Source organism: Ovis aries, chromosome 1 (genome assembly GCF_016772045.2).
Source record: "Ovis aries strain OAR_USU_Benz2616 breed Rambouillet chromosome 1, ARS-UI_Ramb_v3.0, whole genome shotgun sequence".
Taxonomy (NCBI): domain Eukaryota; kingdom Metazoa; phylum Chordata; class Mammalia; order Artiodactyla; family Bovidae; genus Ovis; species Ovis aries.
The window spans coordinates 219,178,494-219,193,310 of NC_056054.1; the positions used below are offsets into that span (position 1 = coordinate 219,178,494).

At 39.4% G+C, this 14,817-nt stretch overlaps 1 protein-coding gene across 1 annotated transcript; it reads right to left on the reverse strand.

The window, feature by feature from the left end:
- Nucleotides 1–1,342: 1,342 nt before the first annotated feature.
- LOC106990882 (multiple epidermal growth factor-like domains protein 6) lies at nt 1,343–14,220 on the reverse strand. Its single transcript, XM_027963754.3, has 2 exons — nt 14,014–14,220; nt 1,343–2,569 (listed from the first exon to the last, which is right to left on the reverse strand). Exons 1-2 carry the CDS (start codon nt 14,126–14,128, stop codon nt 2,385–2,387), a joined length of 300 nt encoding a protein of 99 aa, XP_027819555.3. The 5' UTR covers nt 14,129–14,220; the 3' UTR covers nt 1,343–2,384.
- Nucleotides 14,221–14,817: the final 597 nt, after the last annotated feature.

Sequence of the window (14,817 nt, forward strand, 5' to 3'; positions counted from 1 at the left end):
GGGAAATCTATAAAAATTTTGTAAAGAAAAGTGGCTCTGGTAACTTGCATTGATTCCTGTTGAATGGGAGAGCTATGAAAGTCAAACTCAGTTTGTCTACAGGGTCACATGACTGTGTGACTAGCGATTCATGCAATGACTCTGCTTTCCTACTCTCATAATTAGTTTTAGAGCGTGGGGTGGAAAAGGAGACGAAAAGAGATCATATATGGACTATCTGCCATTTGCCAAGAATTGTGCTTGACATTTTATATATGGCTTCTCATTTATAAAGACTTTAGCAATACAGAGGGCTTCCCTTGTGACTCAGCTGGTAAAGAATCTGGACCTGAGTTCAGTCCCTGGGTTGGGAAGATCCCCTGGAGAAGGGAAAGGCTACCCATTCCAGTATTCTGGCCTGGAAAATTCCATGGATTGTATACTCCATGGGGTCGCAAAGGATCAGACTGACAGACTCAGTTTCTCTTTCAAGTAATACATAAGAAAAAACTCAACCTAAAGAAATCTCTTATTTTTCTTTTTTCCTGCCAAATTATTTTGTGTCTTACTAAGTGATAAAATCTCTAGTAAGAAAGAGAAATCTGGTATCTTGCTTTTCTCCCCTGTGTGCAGTCACTGGTTTTTTTAGGTCTTGAAATGAAGGGAGTTCAATGGTAGATGGCAGTGTGAGAAAGAAGGCTGTTTATACTCTTTGCAGGTAAGATGAGGATATCTGAGAGAAGTTTTAAAAATAAAAGGTAAGGGAAATGGTCAAATATTCAGAATAAGGCATAGTTTGCAATTGACTGGATAAAAATAGTTAAAATGGCTTTAATTGTAAACATAAAACTTTAATTTCAAATACTATAGATGGAGACTAAAAAAGGATAAGTTGATTGTAACTCTTTTAAGACCAAAGCAAATTTAGAAGCAATCCTTGAGGACGTTATCTAATCATATCTTTCATATTATTTAATAACAGTAAATTTGCCCTGACTGTCTATTGTGGATATGATATATCTCTGTCAACTGTGCTGAGATATAGGAAGATAAATGTTAAGTAAAGATCAGAAACTAGTGAACTGATAACACCAAACATTTTTCATAAATCCCTGTCAAATCTTTCTTAAGATTTTATTTAAAAGTTTTAAATATTTCGGAGGTGGGAGGGGGGTTCAGGATTGGGAACATGTGTACACCCATGGCAGACTCATGTTGATGTGTGGCAAAACCAATACAATATTGTAAAGTAAAAAAAAAAAAAAAGAGAGAGAGAGAATCTACAGAACAAGTCAAAACATAAGAATACTAAATATTTTTCTTGAGTCAAAAAAATAAAATTGAAGGACAGAAACTTAAAAAAAAAGTTTTAAATATTTTATTTAAAATTTTATTTAAGAGCTTTAAATACTATATTGTGTACATATTATTTTAAGTCAAATATCTAGTCATGTCATTTCAGTATTCTCTGTTTATCCCATTAGATAACATGAATAACAACATTTCTAATCAAGAAAATCATTGTTATTTAAAGTGAGTTAAGCAGTCATCTGAAATTTTAAACACTTATAAACCAGTTGAGAGCAAGAATATAATCATATTTATTGATGTGTCTCTCTGGGGCTCATCACATGGCTCATGCTTACACATCTTATAGAACCGACCTAACTGATGAACAGCTTGGGTGAAGATTACAGTGTGGATTAAAAGCTTACTTCCAATCAGGTCCTACTCCATGGGAAATCTGTGGAGCAGGCTAAGCACTTGCCTTGATCAGTTTTACTCACTTTTTCTTCCTGTCTGCTGACCAGTGATGAGGAGAACACCATTAAACATTTTGATGATTCATTGTAAGTCTGCACGTCATACTTTTGCCCTGATCTTTATGTGGCTAAAGTCTTAATAGCCTCCCACACCAAAAGTCATGTTTGAAATACAATACATTAACAATCTGAAGCTGACTTAGCTGTGAAGCAGGATACCGAGAATAAATAGATGAAATTCTAGACATTTCTAAAGAGGATCCAGCTACTTAATGGTCACTGAGGTCTTCAGTGAATAGGTGTGAATATTTCAGTGCAGTCCAACCTGAACTGAAAAGCAGTTCTTACTTCCAAATTTAAATACCTCCTGTGCACATAAAAAAAAGAGTTTCATTTATTAGTCCAAAATGTTACTACAATTTGGGACCTTGAAAAAACATTCTCTTTTTCTTGGGCATGTTCTTCAGCGAAAGGAAGTTGGGAAGGGTAGGCTAGAGAGTGGAACTTGTGCTTGGAGACCATAAAGTTGAGACGTCCTGTCTTTCACCTCACAACAGGCGAGGCTGGGCTGAAGATGGTTGAGTAAGTACATTTCTCTGCCAAAGTTAAGATGATGAACCATGGGTGAACCTCAGCAAAATTCTATTCATCCACTGAAAAGCTGTTAGCATTTGGTTGTTGAGGATCGTCCAAACCATTTTCCTCGCAGGTTGGACCCATTCTCTTTGGGGGGCAATCGCAGTGACCATTAAGAGGGTCACAGTGAGCTGTGTGGGCACACTGGCACTTCAGAGGGCAGTTGGGTCCGTACTGGCCTGACCTGCATCCTGTGAGGGGGAAAATAAAAATAAAACCAATTCAAATATGCATTTCAATCAGTCTTTTTACTACTATTTCTTGGAATTCAATAAGATAATGATAGGCTTGTAAAGAATTCTGGTTAACCATTGGTATCTTTTTCCCATGCTTAGAATGTTATATAAGAAAGTAGGGACTTTAATGGGAAACAGGAGGAGGCTGAAGAGTGTTAAGAAAGTCAGTGACAAAATCAAACAGATGAGAAGACAGGACAGCAACTGATATTTTCAAAATGCCTTCTCAAAATTAGATTATTCAATACAGCTTATAGTAGCGCTTTGTGAGGGACACTAGGAAAATGGATTAGTTGTCTTGAGGTCAGAAAAAGGCAACACTTACCCAAAAAACACAATATATGAAATTTGCCTTTAGGTTGAAAACACAATTACTTGTGCTTATGTTGCTGAAAATGAAATGACTTTAAATTCAACTCTCATCCCTTAACATATGTTGGAAGGATTATAGATCTCATGGAGGATCCTGCTATATGTGCTAAAGGGTTATAACTATCTTTAACTTGAATTGCATTGTGATCACAATCAGTAGAGAAATGAAGAAAAGGAATTAAAAAGTGTTAGCTTAATCAAAATAACAAAACATGGACTAAAAAAAGTCTCCCTTCCAAAATCACACCCCAACCTGCATATTTTGTCTTAGTCTGATATCCAGCAGAGACTTAGCAGAGAATTAACAGGTTCTGTTTCTGAAGGATTGTGAGCTTGGGAAGAAAGCCAAGCCCAACCCATGGAAACCGAAGATGGTTTCACATTTCTTAGGCAGTCAGGCAAGACTGGGAAATAACTCAATTTACCAACATTTAAGGACCAGAGAAACTTAACTTTGCAATAATAACATTCATCTAGCTCTATGCCATTTTTCAAAATGGGTTCCTAATATATCTTAATTGGCTCTAACAAACACCTGTGAGGTAGGAAAGGTGGTGAGGTAAGCTTTCTCATTCTGGAAAGAGATGAACTAAGGTTTGAATATCTTAAGGGAAATCCTCAAATGTTAGACCCCTGGAAAAAGACAGAGGTGAATTTCTAAGTTCTCAAGTGTTCGTTCCTTATTCTGCACTACCGTGTAGAAAGACACCAGGTATTAAGCATATGGAAAAGAAAGCCCAAATCAGAAAGTGGAAAGCTGGAAGGTAGAAAAAATTAGAGATAGCAATATAAAGATACAGACACCTAGAGCAGATTCTAAGTCTGTGAGCAAAATTTTGTTAAACAGTTCTTTCTAGTCTCAAAATTCTTTTTGCTGGGTTAGAGATTCACCCTAAATATTCCACAAGCAGTGCATGTTTATTTTAATTTTCTTTCTTGGATAATGAAGATAGATTTAGACGTGGTCTAGCTCTCATCTTAACTAGTTGCATTTAAAATATGAGATAAAGGAAAACCTATGTCAATTTTACAATTAATTCTTTTGACAGAGTTTCAACATGAGCAAACAGAAATTCAATTCCTTCCTAAATCAAGGAACAACCAGTAGGCAGAAGGAACTCGGGAGGTGATGCAAATACTACTCTAAAATGAATCTTTTTTTTTTAATCATCAAACTTTATGAACACACAAAACAAAACTCTGTGTCATTTTGAATTTAACCTAACATACCCACCGCTGCCTAGTGTGTGGAAGGATTACTTAGTTTGGTCTTAAGACCTAGTTTTCTTGTTTGAAAAAGAGTTATGAGTCAGAATCTCTCCTGAGCAGTTCAGAATCTGATTTTAATTTACAAAAATACCACATTTTCATGTTAATAACGATGTGTATTTAAGACATCTGTTTGAATGTCTGCAAATGTTAATTTACCAAGGGGGTGGGGAAGTAATCCAATAAAAAGCTGCTACATTCTTTTATGAATTAATATTATGGCTGTTTAATAGGTTCTTTACCAGAGTTCAAATTAAAATGAGGTCTTTTATCTTTATAGTGCCTGCATAGACACAGCTGTTCACAGTTAATATCGCAGATGAACTGTGCCTAATTGAAAATAAAAATGCAAATAAAAGAGCCCACAGTACGTCTGTGTAGGCTATGGGTACCCCAAAGAGCTCACAACAAGAGAGGCCTTGAGGTGCCCACCTAGAATTAACAAGTTAATACAAAGCATCCACTGTCACGTGGCAATTTACTTGTGGATGAAAGAGACTATGTGATAGCGAATTTAGTCCATAGAAACTCCATACAGTGCGGTTTTCATTTTCAGCTTGTCCATCAGCTCTCCTGGTTTAGTGGCTAGTTTTAAGTCATTGCTAAATGTTGTCGGATAGAACTTTCGGAAATGATGAAAATGTTCTATACCAAGCTATTCAATACTGTAGCCACTAGTCATGTGGCCACTGAGCACTTAAAATGTCATGTGTGACTGTGGATGTGAATTATAAATTAAATTAAATTAAACAGCACTCACTCTGGTTAGTGGATGAGGCAGATAGACAACTGAAAGCAGTCCCTATCTCTTTCTTTTCCTTGAGAGGCAGTATCGACTGGGGATGATAAAAGTCTAACTCTGGATCCAGACTGCTTGTTTCAAATCCCTAAGCTCCCATTAACCAGCTATACCTCACGTCCAAGGAAAGAGAAACCAGAGTAAGACAGTAGCCAACTTGATCACATGGACCACAGCCTTGTCTAGCTCAATGAAACTAAGCCATGCCGTGTAGGGCCAACCCAAGATGGGAGGGTCATGGAGGAGAGGTCTCACAGAATGTGGTCCACTGGAGAAGGGAATGGCAAACCACTTCAGTATTCTCACCTTGAGAACCCCATGAACAGTATGAAAAGGCAAAATGATAGGATACTGAAAGGGGAAATCCCTGGGTTGGTAGGTGTCCAATATGCTACTGGAGATCAGTGGAGAAATAACTCCAGAAAGAATGAAGGGATGGAACCAAAACAAAAACAATACCCTGTTGTAGATGGAACTGGTGATAGAAGCAAGGTCCGATGCTGTAAAGAGCAATATTGCATAGGAACCAGGAATGTCAGGTCCAAGAATTAGGCAAATTAGAAGTGGTCAGACAGGAGATGGCAAGAGTGAATGTTGACATTCTAGGAATCAGCAAACTAAAATGGACTGGAATGGGTGAATTTAACTCAGATGACCATTATATCTACTACTGTGGGCAGGAATCCCTTAGAAGAAATAGAGTAGCCATCATGGTCAACAAAATAGTCTGAACTGTAGTACTTGGATGCAATCTCAAAAACAACAGAATGATCTCAGTTCATTTACAAGGCAAGCCATTCAATATCACGGTAATCGAAGCCTATGTCCCAACCAGTAACACTGAAGAAGCTGAAGTTGAATGGTTCTATGAAGATGTCCTTTTCATTACAGGGGACTGGAATGCAAAAGTAGGAAGTCAAGAAACACCTGGAGTAACAAGCAAATTTGGCCTTGGAGTATGGAATGAAGCAGGGCAAAGGCTAATAGAGTTTTGCCAAGAGAACGCACTGGTCCTAGTGAACATCCTCTTCCAACAACACAAGAGAAGACTCCACACATGGACATCACCACTGGTCAACACTGAAATCAGATTGGTTATATTCTTTTCAGTCAAAGATGGAGAAGCTCTATACAGTCAGCAAAAACAAGACCAGGAGCTGACTGTGGCTCAGATCATGAACTCCTTTTTGCCAAATTCAGACTTAAATTGAAGAAAGTAGGGAAAACCACTAGACCATTCAAGTATGACCTAAATCAAAACCCTTATGATTATACAGTGGAAGTGAGAAATAAATTTAAGGGACTAGATCTGATACAGAGTGCCTGATGGACTGTGGACGGAGGGTCATGACATTGTACAGGAGACAGGGATCAAGACCATCCCCATGGAAAAGAAATGCAAAAAAACAAAATGGCTGTCTGACGAGGCCTTACAAATAGCCGTGAAAAGAAGAGAAGTGAAAAGAAAAGGAGAAAAGGAAAGATATAAGCATCTGAATACAGAGTTCCAAAGAATAGCAAGGAGAAATAAGAAAGCCTTCCTCAGTGATCAATGCAAAGAAATAGAGGAAAACAATAAGATGGGAAAGACTAGAGATCTCTTCAACAAAATTAGAGATACCAAGGGAACATTTCATTCAAAGGTGGGCACAATAAAGGACAGAAATTGTATGGACTTAACAGAAGCAGAAGACACTAAGGTGGCAAGAATACACAGAAGAACTATACAAAAAGATATTCATGACCCAGATAATCATGATGGTGTGATCACTCACCTAGAGCAGACATCCTGGAATGTGAAGTCAAATTGACCTTAGGAAGCATCACTATGAACAAAGCTAGGAGGTGATGGAATTCCAGCTAAGCTATTTCCAATCCTAAAACATGATGCTGTGAAACTGCTGCACTCAATATGCCAGCAAATTTGGAAAACTCAGCAGTGGCAATAGGACTGGAAAAGGTCAGTTTTCCCTCCAATCCCAAGGAAAGGCAATGCCAAAGAATGCTCAAACTACCACACAATTGCACTCATCTCAGATGCTAGCAAAGTAATGCTCAAAATTCTCCAAGCCAGGCTTCAGCAATACGTGAACCGTGAACTCCCTGATGTTCAAGCTGGTTTTAGAAAAGGCAGAGGAACCAGAGGTCAAATTGCCAACATCCACTGGATCATGGAAAAAGCAAGAGAGTTCCAGAAAAACATCTATTTCTGCTTTATTGACTATGCCAAAGCCTTTGACTGTGTGGATCATGACAAACTGTGGAAAATTCTGAAAGAGATGGAAATACCAGACTACCTGACCTGACTCTTGAGAAACCTGTATGCAGATCAGGAAGCAACAGTTAGAACTGGACATGGAACCACAGACTGGTTCCAAATAGGAAAAGGAGTACCTCAAGGCTGTATATTGTCACCCTGCTTATTTAACTTATATGCAGAGTATATCATGAGAAACGCTGGGCTGGAAGAAGCACAAGCTGGAATCAAGATTGCCGGGAGAAATATCAATAACCTCAGACATGCAGATGACACCACCCTTATGGCAGAAAGTGAAGAGGAACTAAAAGCCTCTTGATGAAAGTGAAAGTGGAGAGTGAAGAAGTTGGCTTAAAGCTCAACATTCAGAAAACTGAGATCCTGGCATCTGGTCCCATCACTTCATGGGAAATAGATGGGGAAAACAGTGGAAACAGTGTCAGACTTTATTTTGGGGGGCTCCAAAATCGCTGCAGATGGTGACTGCAGCCATGAAATTAAAAGACGCTTACTCCTTGAAAGAAAAGTTATGACCAACCTAGATAGCATATTCAAAAGCAGAGACATTACTTTGCCAACAGAGGTCCGTCTAGTCAAGGCTATGGTTTTTCCAGTGGTCATGTATGGATGTGACAGTTGGTCCGTGAAAAAAGCTGAACACTGAAGAATTGATGCTTTGAACTGTGGTGTTGGAGAAGACTCTTGAGAGTCCCTTGGACTGCAAGGAGATCCAACCAATCCATTCTGAAGATCAGCCCTGGGATTTCTTTGGAAGGAATGATGCTAAAGCTAAAACTCTAATACTTTGGCCACCTCATGCAAAGAGTTGACTCGTTGAAAAAGACCCTGATGCTGGGAGGGTTTGGGGGTGGGAGGAGGAGGGGATAAAAGAGGATGAGATGGCTGGATGGCATCACCGACTCAATGGACATGACTTTGAGTGAACTCCGGGAGTTGTTGATGGACAGGGAGGCCTGGTGTGCTGCAATTCATGGGGTCACAAAGAGTCGGATATGACTGAGTGACTGAACTAAACCGAACTGAACCTTGGGCAACTTACTTAATCTTCAGCTCCCAGCTTCCTCACCAAGAAAATGGGCATGGTGATAATATTAAAGGCATCTAGTAAAAATGAAAATGCCTGGCTGATAATATGCATTTAATATACATTAATGGTTTTCTTGAGGATTTAGATGAAACCACAAATGCAAAAAGCACTGTCTTTAGTGAGCCTTTCATTGGAGACTGTGTCCTGTGCCTTCATCATGATGTCAGGTGGATGTTTATTGTGATGAATTTAGTTTAGATGTTACCAAGTTCAGGTACTTCTGTCTATCATGACTCCATTCAGAAAGTGGAAAAAGGAAGTGAGAATGAATTCAAAAATTTTTGCTGAGGCTATCATGTACTAGACCTAATTCTAAATGTTTTTGATAAAAGATAAGTAAACATTGATTTGACTCTCAAGAAACTTGTAGTGCAGTTTGTAGAAACAAACTTGTAGAAACACAAGGATTAAAGATACAAACGAAGCAGATTTTCAGAGAAGAAATGTCAATATCAGTAAGCTCCCGAGTTTGAAGATCCAAATGATTCCTAGTTACTACTCAAAATCTCTTGGCCTTATTCTGCAAGTCTGCACAGAAGGGAAGAAGGAGGGGTTGGAAGGAATGCAGGACTCTTAATGAGCTACTCAGTTCAGTTCAGTCAGTCTCTCAGTCGTGTCCGACTCTTTGCGACCCCATGAATTGCAGCACGCCAGGCTTCCCTGTCCATCACCAACTCCCAGAGTCCACTCAAACTCACATCCATCAAGTCAGTGATGCTATCCAGCCATCTCATCCTCTGTTGTCCCCTTCTCCTCCTGCCCCCAATTCCTCCCAGCATCAGAGTCTTTTCCAAAGAGTCAACTCTTTGCATGAGGTGGCCAAAGGACTGGAGTTTCAGCTTTAGCATCATTCCTTCCAAAAGAAATCCCAGGGCTGATCTCCTTTAGAATGGACTGGTTAGATCTCCTTGCAGTCCAAGGGACTCTCAAGAGTCTTCTTCAACACCACAGTTCAAAAGCATCAATTCTTTGGCACTCAGCCTTCTTCACAGTCCAACTCTCACATCCATACATGACCACTGGAAAAACCATAGCCTTGACTAGACAGACCTCTGTTGGCAAAGTAATGTCTCTGCTTTTCAATATGCTCTCTAGGTTGGTCATAACTTCTTGAGCCACTGGACGTTCCTTATTCTGGACTAGATACAGATGTTTACATATACAGTATCACCTTCTAATAGCATCACCCAAAGTCTGAAGCCAGACTCAGTTCAGTTCAGTTCAGTCGCTCAGTCGTGTCCAACTCTTTGCGACCCTGTGAATCACAGCACACCAGGCCTCCCTGTCTATCACCAACTCCTGGAGTTCACTCTAACTCACATCCATCGAGTCAGTGATGCCATCCAGCCATCTCATCCTCTGTTGTCTCCTTCTCCTCCTGCCCTCAATCCCTCCCAGCATCAGAGTCTTTTCCAACAAGTCAGCTCTCCACATGAGGTGGCCAAAGGACTGGAGTTTCAGCTTCAGCATCATTCCCTTCAAAGAAATCCCAGGGTTGATCTCCTTCAGAATGGACTGGTTGGATCTCCTTGCAGTCCAAGGGACTCTCAAGAGTCTTCTCCAACACCACAGTTCAAAAGCATCAAACTCTCACATCTATGCATGACCATTGGAAAAACCATAGCCTTGACTAGATGGACCTTTGTTGGCAAAGTAATGTCTCTGCTTTTGAATGTGCTATCTAGGTTGGTCAGACCTTTTCTTCCAAGCTCTGCCACTTTTTTTTTCTGTGCCTCCACTTCCTCATCTGTCAAATGGAAATAAGAACAGCAATGATTTCATGGGGTTGTGATACAGATGAAATAAATATAAGCAAAGTTTAGGGCAGGGCAAGGTGTGGTATTCAAAGCAAGTCATTTTTATTGCTATTTCTCAGCAGCAAGATGGGGTGGGGGAGATGGATGTTAGGTGACTAGCACTATCCTGTAGCGTTGAAGGTCGTCGTTGTATTATTTGTTCAGTTACGAAGTTGTGTCTGACTCTGCGACCCCATGAACTATAGCCCACCAGTTTCCTCTGTCGATGGGTTTTCCAGGCGAGAACCCTAGAGTAGGTTGCCATTTCCTCTTTCAGGGGATCTTCCTGACTCAGGGATTAAACCTGCATCTCCTACATTAGCAGGTGAATTCTTTACCAGTGAACCACCAGGGAAGCCTGACCTGGAAGGTTACTGTGGCTTTTTCAGCATGATTGAAATTCTAGGTTACAGAATCACAGATTAGTGCTGGAAATGATGTTAGAAATACATAGCCTCAAACCTCCTTTTTTTTTTTTTTTTTTTTTTGCATTTCTTCTTCTTGGGGATAGTCTTGATCCCTGCCTCCTATACAATGTCACGAACCTCTGTCTATAGTTCTTCAGACACTCTATCAGATCTAATCCCTTGAATCTCTTTGTCACTTGCACTATATAATCATAAGGAATTTGATTCAGGTCATACCTGAATGGTCTAATGTTTTTCTCTACTTTCTTCAATTTAAATCTGAAGTTTGCAATAAGGAGTCCATGATCAAGCCACAGTCAGCTCCTGGTCTTGTTGTTGCTGATTGTATAGAGCTTCTAAATCTTTGACTGAAAAGAATATAATCAATCTGATTTCGGTATTGACCATCTGGTGATGACTTCTTGTGTTGTTGGAAGAAGGTGTTCACTAGGACCAGTGTGTTCTCTTGGCAAAACTCTATTAGCCTTTGCCCTACTTCATTCTGTACTCCAAGGCCAAATTTGCCTGCTACTGCAGGTATTTCTTGACTTCCTACTTTTGCATTCCAGTCCTCTATGATGAAAAGGACATCTTTTTGAGGTATTAGTTCTAGAAGGTCTTGTACGTTTTCATAGAACTGTTCAACTTCAGCTTCTTCAGCTTTACTGGTCGAGGCATAGACTAAGATTACTGTGATATTGAATGGAATATTGATATTGATATCAATGGATACTGATATTGCCTTGGAAATGAACAGAGATCATTCTTTCATTTTTGAGATTTCATCAAAGTACTCCATTTTGAACTCTTTTGTTGACTATGATGGCTACTCCATTTCTTCTTAGGGATTTGTGTCCACAGTAGGAGATACAATGATCATCTGAGTTAAATTCACCCATTCCAGTCCATTTTAGTTCTCTGATTCCTAAAATGCCTTACAAATAGCTGTGTAAAGAGAAAAGTGAAAAGCAAAGGAGAAAAGGAAAGATATACTCATTTGAATTCAGAGTTTCAAAGAATAGCAAGGAGAGAAATGAAAGCCTTCCTCAGTGATCAATGCAATGCAAAGAAATAGAGGAAAACAATAGAATGGGAAAGACTAGAGATCTCTTCAAGAAAATTAGAGATACCAAGGGAACATTTCATGCAAAGGTGGGCACAATAAAGGACAGAAATTGTACGGTCTTAACAGAAGCAGAAGACACTAAGAGGTGGCAAGAATACACAGAAGAACTATACAAAAAGATATTCATGACCCAGATAATCACGATGGTGTGATCACTCACCTAGAGCAGACATCCTGGAATGTGAAGTCAAATTGACCTTAGGAAGCATCACTATGAACAAAGCTAGGAGGTGATGGAATTCCAGCTAAGCTATTTCCAGTCCTAAAAGATGATGCTGTGAAAGTGCTGCATTCAATATGCCAGCAAATTTGGAAAACTCAGCAGTGGCCACAGGACTAGAAACGGACAGTTTTCCTTCCAATCCCAAAGAAAGGCAATGCAAAATAATGCTCAAACTACCACACAATTGCACTCATCTCAAATGCTAGCAAAGTAATGCTCAAAATTCTCCAAGCCAGGCTTCAGGAGTACGTGAACTGAGAACTTCCAGATGTTCAAGTTGGTTTTACAAACGGCAGAGGAACCAGAGATCAAATTGCCAACATCTGCTGGATCACTGAAAAAGCAAGAGAGTTCCAGAAAAACATCTATTTCTGCTTTATTGACTATACCAAAGCCTTTGACTGGGTGGATCATGACAAACTGTGGAAAATTCTGAAAGAGATGGGAGTACCAGACTACCTGACCTGCCTCTGAAGAAACCTATATGCAGGTCAGGAAGCAATAGTTAGAACTGGACATGGAACAGCAGACTGGTTTCAAATAGGAAAAGGAGTACGTCAAGGCTGTATATTGTCACCCTGCTTATTTAACTTATATGCAGAGTACATCATGAGAAATGCTGGGCTGGATGAAACACAAGCTGGAATCAAGATTGCTGGGAGAACATCAAAAACCTCAGATATGCAGATGACACCATTCTTATGGCAGAAAGTGAAGAAGAACTAAAGAGCCTCTTGATGAAAGTGAAAGAGGAGAGTGAAAAAGTTGGCTTAAAACTCAACATTCAGAAAACTAAGATCATGGCATTTGGTCCCACCACTTCATGACAAATAGATGGAGAAACAGTAGAAACAGTATCAGACTTTATTTGGGGGGACTCCAAAATCACTGCAGATGGTGATTGCAGCCATGAAATTAAAAGACTCTTGCTTCTTGGAAGAAGAGTTATGACCAACCTAGATAGCATATTAAAAAGCAGAGATATTACTTTGCCAACATATGTCCATCTAATCAAATATATGGTTTTTCCAGTTGTCATGTATGGATGTGAGAATTAGACTATAAAGAAAGCTGAGTGCCTAAGAATTGATGCTTTTGAATTGTGGTGTTGGAGCAGACTCTTGAGAGTCTGTTAGACATCCTAAAGGAAATCAGTCCTGAAAATTCACTGGAAGGACTGCTGTTGAAGCTGAAACTCCAATACTTTGGCCACCTGATACAAAGAACTGACTCATTTGAAAAGATCCTGATGTTATGAAAGATTGAAGGCAGGAGGTAAAGGAGTCAATACAGGATGAGATGGTTGGATGGCATCACTGACTCTATGGACATGAGTTTGAGTAAGCTCTGGGTGTTGCTAATGGATAGGTAGGCCTGGTGTGTTTCAGTCCATGGGGTCACAAAGAGTTGGACATGACTGTGTGACTGAACTGAACCTTCCTTTTAGCCAGATGAAGAAGGTAAATTCTGAGATTAAATGCTCTACTTTGGGTCATACCTGTGGCGCAGTCAGTCCTTCAGGACTATTGTGAATTTAATATAAAACCTATTCATCTAGTATGCATCTGTTAAGTTTAACAGCAAGTGAAAAGTCAATGGTTCATTGAATCTATTTTCTCTTTTTTTTAAAGATAGTCCCTGAATATTTCAATTTTATTTAAGGATGTTCTTCCTGTAAGTAAAACAAAACAAATAGTATAAGTTCGATTTCCAAAGAATAGTTGAGAACTTTGTTTTTAAGGAAACCATCTGGATGTTACCTTGATTGCCTTATAAATCTAGTATTTTCTTGAATCACTTTGTGATCACAGTATTTAACTGCATCACTTTGAGGTACTTACAAGGTATGCTCTCTCTGTTGTGGTGCTGGTTTTGGATGTCTATAATGTAACAACTACATACCCTGATTAATTATAGTAAGGCAAGGTAACAAGCAGTGGTGAGGCAATATTCTTTGAGTAATGCTCTTTGTATGAAAATATCTATATATTTCCACATAATCTATGAGTCAGGGAGACATCCAAAGGTGCTTTGGTTCATACCAGCATCACATCTCCCTCCAGTTTTCCCAGGTGGACGAAGGCATTTTCCAGTTACTGGGTGGCAGGAGCTTTCTCTTTCACAATCACAAAGTTGATGGCAATTGTCTCCAAACATTCCAGCTGAACAGTCTATCCAGGAAAGAGAAATGTTGAAAACTTAACTCCTTGAGCTCTCACTGATGCACCTAAGTTGAGATTTAAGATACAGTTTCTGCAAAAGCATAGTGGGAAGATTAAATGAGATTGATTGGTTGGAAGAAGGGAGGAAAGTTCTGGAATGAAGCTTCATTTTATACACAGGTTCATACCTACACCTTAAAATTGACTTACTTCAACACTGGTGTGCACCTGTTAGAATGTATGTAAGCTTTTTGAAGACAGAAATTTAAGGAATGAGACTGAGTCATCCAGCCAAGTACATTACTGTAAGTGTTGTTGTTTTGTTGCTAAGTTGTGTCTGACTCTTTTGTGACCCCATGGACTATAGCCTGCCAGGCTCCTCTGTCTATGGGATTTCCCAGGAAAAATACCGAGTGTGTTGCCATTTGCTTCTCCTGGGGATCCACCCAGGAATGGAACCTGCGTCTTCTGCATGGGCAGGCAGATTCTTTACCACTGAGCCACCAAGGAAGCATTACTTTAGTTTTCCTCATAATTCTATTTATTTATTCACTATTTCTCCAGAAGATGGTAAGCTTCACTATATTCCCAGACTTTAAATAGCAAGCATGTAATATGTGTACATTTTTTCAAATTGTTACATAATAAATGATTAAGTGAATAAAGCATGGACAAGACATACTA

Coding starts and splice junctions, on each gene's coding strand:
- LOC106990882 (XM_027963754.3), bottom strand. CDS start 14,128: ATGTTTGGAGACAATTGCCATCAACTTTGTGATTGTGAAAGAGAAAGC. Junction 2,570..14,013: donor TGGAGGGAGATGTGATGCTG/GTATGAACCAAA, acceptor TCCCCCTCACAG/GATGCAGGTCAGGCCAGTAC.